The following is a 12,355-nucleotide window of genomic DNA, read 5'->3' on the forward strand; positions in this document are numbered from 1 at the left end:
TGGGAGACCAGGGTTCGATTCCCGGCTGTTACACTATCATACAAAAGAAGACCTCAACAACAGCGCTAAGAAACATCTGATTAATATGATTCTGTGTTATTTAAACTTTACTGAAGGCTAACGCACAAAAGATCACTTCAAAATTACCAGGAGACTTTGCCTGAGAGTGTCTGACTGATGGTGCAGTGGTCTAATCATCAGGCTTTCAGTACAGACATTCCATGTTCAAGTCCTGTTCCTCCTACAGCTCAATGCTGCAGTAATTTGAACTTTTCAAGGCTTGAATAAAAAATAAAAACTCAAAAGCACCAGGAGACATCTGCTGATTGCCCAAAGGTGCCTTGGCTCAATGGTGTGGAGCGCTTGACCCGTTGCCTCTGCTACAGACAGTTGGCAGGTTCAAGTCCCATGTCATGACATCAAGGTGCTGGAGGACTCTCTCCCCCTGTTTCCTGAGATGTAATGGTTGGGGCTTATGTCTGAAAGAACCCTGTCCAGCTAACCTTTTACCATGAAAATGTCCAATTTAACATAAATGGTAAATGGTGCATGCACAATCTCTGTAAAGCACCTTGGATAAAGGCGCGTAGCGCCTTTATCCAAGGTGCTTTACAGAGATTGTGCATTACATTCACCCATTCATACACCGATGGCAGCGGAAACCATGCAAGGCACCAACTAGCACATCGGGAGCAATTAGGGGTTCAGTGTCTTGCTCAAGGACACTTTGACAGTAACTCTGGGGGAGCCCGGGTTTGAACTGGCAACCTTATGGTTACCATCCAGGCACTCTACCCCTGAGCCACTGCCGCCCCACAAGGCACCTTGGGGCATTCAGCAGATGTCTCCTGGTGCTTTTGAGTTTTTATTTTCTATTCTAGCCTTGAAAAATTCAAATTACTGCAGCTTTGGTTGAGTATTAGTTTTGTTTGAGTTTTGAACCAGTAACCTTTGGATTACGAACCTCAGATTTTTCTTTTGAGCCACACTGGCATGTAAGGTACAATCGGGAACTTATATTTAACCAGCCGTTTAGAATTTAGATGGAAAGTGAAAATGTTCTTCAGGAGAGTTGAACCCTGAATGTTCTGTTTATAAAGCCCCGGTTTATCTCCGGTGCCACACTGGCATGTGAGGTGCAATCGGGAACTTATATTTAACCAACCGTTTAGAATTTAGATGGACAATAAAAATGTTCTTCAGGAGAGTTGAACCCTGAATGTTCTGTTTATAAAGCCCCGGTTTATCTCCGGTGCCACACTGGCATGTGAGGTGCAATCGGGAACTTATATTTAACCAACCGTTTAGAATTTAGATGGACAGTAAAAATGTTCTTCAGGAGACTTGAACCCTGAATGTTCTGTTTATAAACGTCTAAAACAAGTCTAAAAATAGACGTGTTTTAGACGTCTATTTTTAGACGTTTTTTAGACGTCTATTTTTAGACGTTTTTTATCCCATTTTTAGACACACGTCTAATAGCCAGCTATTGCTCAGTGGGATGGTCAAAAATGATGAAAAACGAGTATATAAAAAAAAATCAAGAATTAAAAAAAACAATGGGCTATAACCCATCGTTTTTTTTCATTTTTTTCAAATCCTCAAAAATGATGAAAAACGGCGTGCTACAGTATGCCGTACGACATGGGCTATAGCCCATGGTCCAAAATGATGAAAAACGAGGATAAAAAAAAAATCTAAAATTCAAAAAAACAATGGGCTATAACCCATCGTTTTTTTCATTTTTTTCAAATCCTCAAAAATGATGAAAAACGGCGTGCTATAGTATGCCGTACGATATGGGCTATAACCCATGGTCCAAAATGATGTAAAACGAGGATTAAAAAAAAATCTAAAATTAAAAAAAACAATGGGCTATAACCCATGGTTTTTTTCATTTTTTTCAAATCCTCAAAAATGATGAAAAACGGCATGCTATAGTATGCCGTACGATATGGGCTATAACCCATGGTCCAAAATGATGAAAAACGAGGATAAATAAAAAAAATCTAAAATTCAAAAAAACAATGGGCTACCCATCGTTTTTTTTTCATTTTTTCATTTTTTTCAAATCCTCAAAAATGATGAAAAACGGCGTGCTACAGTATGCCGTACGATATGGGCTATAGCCCATGGTCCAAAATGATGAAAAACGAGGATAAAAAAAAAAAAAAATCAATGGGCTATTACCCATCGTTTTTTTCATTTTTTTTTTTTCAAATCCTCAAAAATGATGAAAAACGACTTGCTATAGTACCCCTTGGCTTACACAACAGCAGATAATCCAGCTTCACGTTGTGCCGTTGGGGCTGGCGTTCAGACTATGGGTTTAATGGTTCTCTCATTGGCTTGGAGGCAGCCTTTCATGAAAGTTTCCACTAAGGTCGTCTTTACAATTGCTAGTAGAGAAGTAGCAAATGTAGTCCTGCTACATGTAATTTGTCGTTAGTAGGAATGGAAACAAAGACGCACCACCGGAAAAGGAAGGCTGAAGGAGTGACATCCGGTCTCTACACATGCCCCAGAGGTAATTCTCTTTTCCGATGGAAATTAGATTCTAATCAGATTGCTGTACGCACTGAAGCTTGATTCATACAACGGTGTCACTTAAAAATACACATCAGTAATTATGCGTATATAATGTACTTACTTTCCACTACTGTGCCTTACTTGGTTTCCTCTGCCATTGGTGTGAGTACCTTTGAGTTATCTTTTGAAAATGTAATCGAGAAAATGTTAATACAGTGACTTTTTATTATATCAATCTCAAACCTCCACCCACAGCACCGTCCATTAAAAACAAACAAAAAATCCACTTCCATTTTTTTTTCTTCTTTTTTACATTTATACAAATACACAGAACCTGCGTACCATCATAAGTGAAATACAGAACAGAAATTTTATGTTGATGTTGGATACTGTTTGCCATGGAGAACGCATTAGAAATGTACCTTTATTATGATGAACCCCTTCAGATGAATAATCTTGTTTTCAAGGGGTTTCTTAAATGTATACAAAACCAAATGCACAGGGGGAATAATAGACTCTTGTGACATAAATTATCAACATACAGTATTGCAACAGTCCCAGATGTAAAAAAAAAAGAAAAAAAAGAAAAGACAACTGAAATGAATCTTCCAACTCCCATCATTCACTTCAGAACAGAGTTCTCAGATGTTATTTCTGTCAAACTGGACATCAATACAATCAACATTTAAAACCGACAAAACTCAACTGAAAATTGATGCATGATATATAGGACTGATTTGACCACATCATGGCTGGAACTTTACCTTTATTTTATTTTTTTCTTCTTTTTTTAAACTGACTAATGCACAGTGATTCCAGACAGGCTCTGTACACAAACTATTTACATGGGATTGCAGTTGTTTTATAAAAAGGAAGAAAAAAAGAAAAAGTTAATCAGTGGTTCAATGTAGTCCGTCTTGACTTGACAGTTGTACAAGGAGGGATATTTAAAAATTGTGTCCAGATTATTTTTTGACAAATTCATGTTCAGTCTTGGTATTTACAGTACAAACTCCTACAGCGCATACAAAAAGGAGACAAGAGTCCTTGTTGATAGCACTGCACTTAATGCTCTGATGCAGTGTGGGGAAGGCCAGTGTCCAAATACAATGTCATCAGCTAAACTCAAAGCATAAGCCCTCGAGAGGGAGTAGGCGGGAAAAAGATAATACCTTCGGCTCCACATGGGAGGCCAAAAACCAAACAGTCTGCTGCACACCGCCGAAAAATACTTGTATAACAAATAACATTTACAACACTAAAATGAAAAACCCAACAGGGTTTAATCAAAGCACCGTTGTAATGAACGAACAAACCCAAAGGATCACGCAAACACTGAGGTGGACGAGACAGCATTTAGCACCAAGAAAAAAAGCATTCTGGCTCCTGGTTGGCTTGGGCCGAGGCCGAGGAGTTAGGATGTGTGTTAAGGGGTATTCAGAACTGCTCCAGGAGTTGACGGAGGTAGGGGGCCTTGGACAGCTGCCGGTTGACCCGGGACAGCTTGTAGAGCACGGGGCAGTCCAGTGAGACGCAGAGCACCTGGCGCTCTGCACTGCCACTACAGTTCCTACAGATCTGGAAACACAAGCACGTTTCATGTGAATTTCATTGCACAGTCATCCGAGGTCAGGCAATGTGATTCAATGCAATGCGACGAAACCCCAAAATCCTAGCATGACAAACATTTAAGCCCTATATTATACTTTGTTGTATGGTGGTGCCCCAGGTTGAAAATAGCTTTTACAAGCTTTTGTATCTGCCATTTTAGATATTTCTGACAAATTGTGAAAGGTTTTGAAAACCTTTGTCCTAAAATAGCGGCTGCAGAGGGCAAGACTTCTTGCCTCGAAACGAGAAGGCAAGTAGTAGTTGAACAAAACAGTCAAGTCCATTTTATTTTTGAGGGATGCTAGCCCCTCCTATGCCCAGCGTTGTGTGTCTGTGTGTACCCCACAGCGATGATTTGATAGGCTAAGCACGTAATGTGATGTATGCTGATGTATGACGACAAGCGCGCCCCTCACTTCACAAAAGTGTGATTTTTACTCTACTGGGACAAGTAGGAAAGTTGAGATTGAGCAGAGTGAGACAGGGACACACGCAGTCAGGTATACCTGACGAAGACCCATAAGGGGTCGAAACGTTGTCATCCTTCTATTCTAATACAATTCCTGGGGAAGCTACAAACAGTTAACCTGATTCCGCCAGATGGGGCAGCAGAGAGTACACTGCCCCCCCCCCCCCCCCCCCCATCCTGCTCCCATCTGGGAACTCACAGGCAGACTCCAACGGCCTGGCCAATCAGCGGCAGCTAGAGGCGGGATCAAGGCATACACAGTCCTGCCTTGATCCCGCCTCTAGCTGCAGCACTACTTCTCCTTGGGTTGTTTTCTTACCTTATTATGGGCAAACTAGTCCATTCCATGAGTTATTTCGTTCCGTTAGCAATTTAAGAAATAAAAACAGTCGCTCATTGACTTCCATTGTAACATTGTAAGTCATTCTTTTAGCACATAAACCAACGCAACAAAAGCTGATTCTGACAGTTAATGAGATCAGGAAAACTCATGCGGTTTAAATATTCTTTTTTAATGTCAATTTTGTCTTGTTTTGACCAATTTGTCTAGAAAGAAGATCCGGTAGGTATGCCTACGCCGACCGAATCACTGCTGTTCGCGTCGAGTAAAAAAACGATCTGATTGAACTATTATTGGAATGCCGTTGAGCCACGACGATCTAAACAAATGGATTTGATCTCGTCCGCTTGTCGCTAAAAACATACACAATGGACGTGTTTGAGGGAGACACTTTAGAAGAAGTGTGTGTGTGGGACTGCTCGTATGCGAGGCTGCAGCTAGGTGCATCTCAAACAGCGTGGCGACTTGTTTACAAACGAAACCTCGCAAGATGTCCCCGCGAGAGTTGGGAATGCCGCAGTACTGCTTCAGTATCTCCAACAAAGTAATCTCCAACAAAAATAGTAACTTTATAAATCTATTTAAAAAAACGAGTTTTCCTGATGTCATAAACTGTCTTTTGTTGCACTGGTTTATGTGCTAAAAGAGTGATCTTGAGAGCTGTTCCCCCGTTACAATGGAAGTCACAGAGCGACTGTTTTTATTTCTTAAATTGCTAATAAACAACACAACAGAGCTAAATAACTCATGGAATGTTCTAGTTTGCCCATAATAAGGTAAGAAAACAACTCAAACCTCTAATAAAGTGGTCTTACCCTTTAAGTTGTATATAGGCTCTAGTCTAATGTGAGTCTCGGGTTCGATTCCTCAGCCTGGCAGCCTTTGCTACGTGTCTCTCCCCGTTTCCCGTGACTGATAATTATACTTTCCGATAAATATACATTCCGTACACCGTCTACAGTGTAGAAACGAGAATGACTCAGTCATAACTGCCAAGTATAGCAAGTTCCCACTCACGTTCCACTTCTCACTTGCGTTCTCATAGAAACCCGTTGCACAACAGCAGCCAATACGGCTTCACGTTGCAGCGTTCAAAGTATGCGGTTTATGCCATTCAGACTATGGGTTTTGTGGGTACTGTAAGTCTTGGCTTAGAGGCAGCCTAGAGCTTTTTTTTCAAGCACCTGGCAAAAAAACAGGAAGCAATTTGGTACTGTGTAAATTGAACATTTCTCCTCTGTCCAACGGCAACGACCTCCTCTCTCCTCCTCACCTTTAGCAGCTGGTCTTGCTGGCTCTCCCACTGGCGCATGTCCTGGTGCAGGGTGACGGCGACGCGCTGCGGCTCTGCGCGGCACTGCGCGCACACACCAAGCTGGGTGAGCTGGTCGCACACGGGGCAGTGCAGCGTGGTGAAGTACTGGGAAATGGTTCCCTTCCTTCCGCCTTCGTCGCCTCCCGCCGCGCTCGAACAGGAAGCCTTCTGGGTCTGGTGAGAAAACAGGAAGCAATTTGGGACCATTAGATGGTCTTTTTTCCCTCCAGTTATTTCCCTCCGGTTAATGTTGTGCTCATGGATGATGAAATGTATTATGAGAAACTGCAGAGGTCAATCTTAACAGCACGGTGAGTAAATTGACCGACTTTACATGATTTACATTTTGTCGGGCGTGCAACGTTGTCACACACCGGAAAATAGCAGATCTACAAGCTTACAGCATTTCATTTTAAGCAGATAGCTAGTAATAATCTTAATCCATTTGCGTTTGGTAATTTATGGAGTGTTAGTGTAAGCTCCATGATGCAACGATTCAATTCCTACAGTAGTCCCTTAAAGGAGAATTCCATATACTAGTAGGCTTTCTTACGTTTATTTGTAGTTGTTACATCCCCACCAAAGAGGTCAAGGTGTTGTTTTGTGCAAAAGTGCATTATTGTCTATTTCCCCTTCCATAAGCCCTCAATGGGGGTTGGGTTTTTGTGCTAATTGGCTTATTTCCATCGAAATAAGTAGTAAAGTGTGCCGCTTGGGATACTATTTACATTATGAAGAGAGGATATATACAAAAATAAAAATTATTTTTGAGCGATGGAAATAAACGAATTAGCACAACACCCAATAGCCCCATTCTATTCAATGCAATTCATTGAGGGCTTATGGTAGGGGAAATAGCCAATAATGCGCTTTTGCACAAAATAACACCTGGTGGGGACGTAACAACTACAAATAAAGGTAAGAAAGCCTTCTAGTATCGAATTCTCCTTTAATGTATGTCTTGCAGTTTCTCACGCTTCCCACCAGATGGCGTGTGTGCACTACTGAAAGGGTGTGCATTCAGCCTTTACACAAAAGACCACCCACATCACCACTTCAGTTTCAGGAGTGTCCTCTGATTCCCAGCATGAAGCTGGGAGGATTTTCTTTCTCTTTTGTTCTCTCGTTACTAAACAGCATGGGCAAAGAAAATATGCCCTTTTCTTATTTTAGACTGTTGGCCAACATCGACATAGTTTATCTCGCTCCCTTTGACAGCAAGCAGTAAATATTCGAGTGATTTTTTTAAATGAATTGTTCTTTAAAATCAAAAAAATAATCTTAACCACTTTGGGGTCCCCCAGGGATGCATGGCCCTATCCCCTCTCTCTACACAAAGGTTATGAGCTTGTAGATGGGCCATTTTGTTATTTTCACAGAATGTTATTATATAATCACCAATTAAATAATTAAATACATAATGAAATAGATTTGAATTGTCCACAAAATATATTGTCACCGTTGGCAGGATATCCAAAACCAAAAACCTGTATTCCAATGGATCCATTGTTGTGAATATTTAGTCAACCTTTTGTTAATACTTTAAATATTGGCTCTTCTTAATGCTTTTCATTAGTTCAATATTTATAAAAGATTACTAACTAAGAATAACGTTATATAACTATACCAGTGGTTCTCAACAGGTTCTGGATCAAGATCCAAAATGACGTCATGACGCCGTTATATTCGCCGTTTGTTTTGGTGTAGCTCCGAAGAGTGTAACCAAATGGATGAGTCCTCCAACCTCCGGCTCCTCGGAATTTAATTAACTAACTATAAGCATTAAGCAGATGCACTAGCGCTGGTTAAAGATTAGAGTGTAGGCCTGGGCCGTGGCTCAGCGGTCCAGGCACCTTGGCTGGCAGTGAGCCGCGGGTTCGACTCCCAATCTCGACGGCCTTTACTGCATGTCTTCGTCTTCCCCCCATTTCCTGTCAGCCTACCGTCTGTCCCTCCATAAAATAAATAAAATAAAGGCGAAAGCCAAAAATAAATAAAATAAAGATTAGAGTGTAAATGATGTCAAGTCATTTTGTGACTTTCGATTTAAAAAAAATAGCAAATCTACAAGCTTGTAGATCTGCTATTTTTCAATAGCTAAAGTGTAAAATAATGGTTAAGAGCTAATGTGACACAAATGCATTCCAGGACTTAATGGGATAATGTTTTGTTTTGCTTGACGCAGACACCAATCTCGGCCTGTGTGTGTGTGTGTGTGTGTGTGTGGCGGCCTTCTCTCTCACCCGGGGCAACTCGTGATACCAGCCGAACACGTCGACACCAATGAGCTGGAACATGCGCGCCAGCGGGGGCAGGATCTGCTTGGTGACGTAGTAGGTGGCGTTGAGGCGGAGACTGGCGTCCTGGAGCACCTCCAGGGGGCGCCGTACCAGCTGGATGAGTGGCACACCCGGCACGCCGTACACGATGACGTAGGGCACGCGCTCGCCCACCCGCGGCTCAAGCCGCCGGTCATGTGACATGGTGCGCCTGTGTGGACGAAATGGGAGGGACGCACAGAAAGAGGATTATAATAATAATAATAATAATAATATCTGGGACTTGTATAGCGCTTTTCATGACATTCAAAGACGCTTTACATGTGTGGGGGGGGAACAAGAAAAAGGACAATTTAAAAGAGTAAAACCAATAAAACAGTGCATATAACAAGTCTAAAAACACATCAGCTTGGATTGTCACCAGACCTGCTATGACTGCAAACATGTTTTGAAAAAATGCGAATAAATAATACATTTGCTCTCCAAGCATTTAAGTAAACAATCACAATTGGCAAGGAGGCCAAAATCTACCACAAATAACCAGGATTGGCAATTCAGTAGCCCACCCTTTTACTGAAGAACGGATACTCCACATTAGGGCTGGACAATTAACCGAAAATATATCAAAACCAATACTTAACCAATAACAGCATACTCGAGAAACAAGGTTTTTTAAATGCATATATTTTTAGATCAGCTCTTTTCAGTATTTATTTATTTTCATAATCGAGGCAAAAGTTTGAAATATTAATTTGAAGTCATATCGCTCAGCCCTACTCCGCATAATTCTGTAATGATGGTGGAAGCCTGGTTCTTATGAAACAGATATAATATAAGGTTAATATATCGAACAAATCAAAAATGTACTAGTATACTGTAACATGTAATTAACAGCAGCAACACCAGGACTCGGGCCTGCGTACCAACAGTAGTTTTGCAAAGGGGAGGCGATTGAAGTGATGAGCGGCGGCATGCCTGATGAAGATGGCTGAGTATTTCCATCTTAACCAGGTCTCTCAAATCAGATTTTTCCACCCATTAAGGGGCTGGGTTGCTAGGCAACACAGTCAGGTTCGGCAGATGCAGGCCAGTTGCTGGTGCATGCAGTTGCAGACAATGGGCATTGTGGAGAGAGAGTAATTGGATTCACACTGTGTACTGTAAATGTGTACAGTAATTCTATACGGTAGCCGATTTGTCTTTCTCCCTGGTTGTCTCTTTTGGTCTCTCCAACATGTACGTCTGCGGACACACGGACTGGTTTGTAAACCATTTACACTGTCTCGCAGAAACCTTACATTTCTCTTAGCTTTTCATGTTTTTTCATAAATCAATGCCTTATTTTATACTTTGTCTTGACAGTGTCATATAAAAAATATCACAAGCGCACACAGCACAAAATGTAGAAGATTACAGACTACAGTATAACGACAAAGTAGGGACGCCAGGTTGAAAGTGAAAGCCTGTCTGTGGGTTTTATACATATTTAACCAATGGCAAGTATTAAAAAAAGCTTGTGACTAAATAACAACTACACTGAATGAAAAGTAACGGTTTCAGACAGCGACAATGAAGTATGAACACAGTGGTTTATCAGTGGTAGTGATAGTAGCAGTAGGCCTACCTGGTGAGCTCCAGCGCGGGGACACAGGCTCCAGGCCTGTAGGAGCCACTGCCCCGGTACTCCTTGGCGAAGGTCAGGTCCTGCATGCTGGCTCTGCCTTCCAGCACCTTCACACACTGACGCTGGACGTAGCGCTTCACCTGGCTGATGTCCCGCGTCTCAAACAGAAGCTTGAGGGAGCGCTCCAGAACCTGGAAACAACAGAACGCAAAGCATGGGACGGTTAGATGCACGAGAAGTGAGAGGGATATACAGTATTAGGATATCGGTGGAAGGATGTGAGCCCGAGCAACATTTGGTACCATTTGGTATATCGTCGTTTTTATCCCACGATTTTGTAACCCATTTTTCACCCCAGTGTCAATCATCTAATGTGATCCTGGGCTCTACACACCCTCCGCCAACCTGGGGAGAGCAACGGACTTGAACTCATGCTTCCTTCATGCTTGAGTGTCCAAGTTGCTCCTTTACACCTGACAGGGGGGAGTTTCCCTGGTTGGACGTAGCGCGTGGAAGGAACACGTTATTCCAACCAGTTCCTTTCCCCTCCATCAGGCGCCCCAGCTGGTCAGGGGGAGGCAGTTTAGAGACCAGGATTACTGCATGTTTTTGTGAGGGTACCTACCCTAGGGGACACGGGGAGAACATGCAAACTCCACACAGAAAGGCCCTTTCGCCAACCACGCCTTCGGGTATGGGCACTGATGACGCGGAGGAGGAAACACGCCGCCAGCACCCACAGCGCCCCGAGCGGGAATTGAACCCAGGACCTTCTAGCTGTGAGGCGACAGCACTACCAACTGTGCCACCGTGCCCCGGTATATCGTCGTTATTAGAGTTTCTTTTGGTGACATGGGTCTCTGCAATTATGCAGCCGATGTGTCCTGCATTCACATAAGAGCTTGTAGATCACCTTATACTTTTGTTTGCTTATAAGCTCAATGTTCTCAAAGAGAAACTTCAAAGCTGCAATATTTTGGCACAATATCAGTCAAAACACTGGTAATCAGCGGCCTAGGGCTCGCCAAACTTTGGATCATAATTGAACCCAAACATTTGGCATCAGTTGGGCTCTAAGATGGACAACAGGGTATACAAAGGGTGAATGAGCGAGTGCATTAATTAATGGATGAATGGATGGATGGATGGATGAGTGGAGGGAGGGAGGGATGGATGGCATGCTGCTGGTTACCTTGGAAACAGCCGGGCAGCCGTCGCGGCGGACCGTTTCTATCCCCTTGGCGTCGAACGTGGGCTCCTTCTGATCCAGACTCTCGTACATGTAGCCCACATAGCGCTTCTTTGTCTGCAACACGCATGGCAGGTACACCTGGAAATGTGCACACACATCATGTAAATAACACATACAAATAGAAATCTAAATAAGTCAAATGGGTAAAAGATTGCTCTGTGAATCTATAGAACTCCCCCCCCCCCACACACACACAGTATAAGATATATATCTATCTATCTATCTATCTATCTATCATACTATAATTAACCATTCTGTCTGAATGTGTGTCAGAAACACTGCCTGCACCAATAACTTCACACAGGCATTGACCATAATAATATGGAGGTCTTAACGAAGCCCTTTTTTCAATTTAACAAATTATACATTAATAATGAATTTATTAGTGAATGCACCCAGGGTGCAGTACCCCCCGCGGCCACAGGGCGCAGTACCCCCCACGGCAAGTATTTCACAACGGCCGGATAAGGGTAGTATATATAATATATGTAAATAACAGGCAAATAAACTGACTGCAGTAATGTATAATGTACGTATATCCATGACTACAAACATATGCCGTGGGTAGTTAGACTAATAGGTTGGTAATGAATGCACATCTGTATGAGCAGACGGTTTATACTGTATGTGTGCACCGACATGAATACACAGAGAGGCGCGCACAGAGCGTCCGTGATCCCATGCTGTGTGTTTGTTTTGAGTGTTGTGTGTGCGCATGCGTTTGCTAAAGAGAATGGATGCACTTCGTCCGCAGACGGTCTTCGTGCAGCCTAGAGCCTGTGATGACTAACCACAAACCTTCTCAAACTTCAGCTTGACCGGTTTAGGGTTGGTGGCGGTCACCGCTTCGGCCATTTCGTTGCCGATCTTGAAGGCCTGCTCTTTGGTGGCTCCCTTCAGCAATACAAACATACTGCAGGACACACACACACACAC

General features: G+C 42.7%; 1 protein-coding gene across 3 annotated transcripts in view; it reads right to left on the reverse strand.

Moving 5' to 3' along the window:
- Positions 1-2,734: 2,734 nt before the first annotated feature.
- Positions 2,735-12,355, reverse strand: part of rev3l (REV3 like, DNA directed polymerase zeta catalytic subunit) — an 89,937-nt gene continuing 80,316 nt past the window's right edge. For all 3 annotated transcript variants that reach the window (XM_083790823.1, XM_083790822.1, XM_083790824.1), the window contains 6 exons: positions 12,218-12,332; positions 11,360-11,497; positions 10,168-10,358; positions 8,508-8,754; positions 6,223-6,438; positions 2,735-4,107 (listed from right to left, as the gene is read on the reverse strand). In XM_083790823.1, the coding sequence (XP_083646949.1) occupies positions 3,967-4,107; positions 6,223-6,438; positions 8,508-8,754; positions 10,168-10,358; positions 11,360-11,497; positions 12,218-12,332 (1,048 nt within the window). In that variant the 3' untranslated portion in view covers positions 2,735-3,966. The remainder of the gene's footprint in view (positions 4,108-6,222; positions 6,439-8,507; positions 8,755-10,167; positions 10,359-11,359; positions 11,498-12,217; positions 12,333-12,355) is intronic.

The sequence above is a fragment of the Protomyctophum parallelum genome (assembly GCF_964188405.1).
Source record: "Protomyctophum parallelum genome assembly, chromosome: 19".
NCBI lineage: Eukaryota > Metazoa > Chordata > Actinopteri > Myctophiformes > Myctophidae > Protomyctophum > Protomyctophum parallelum.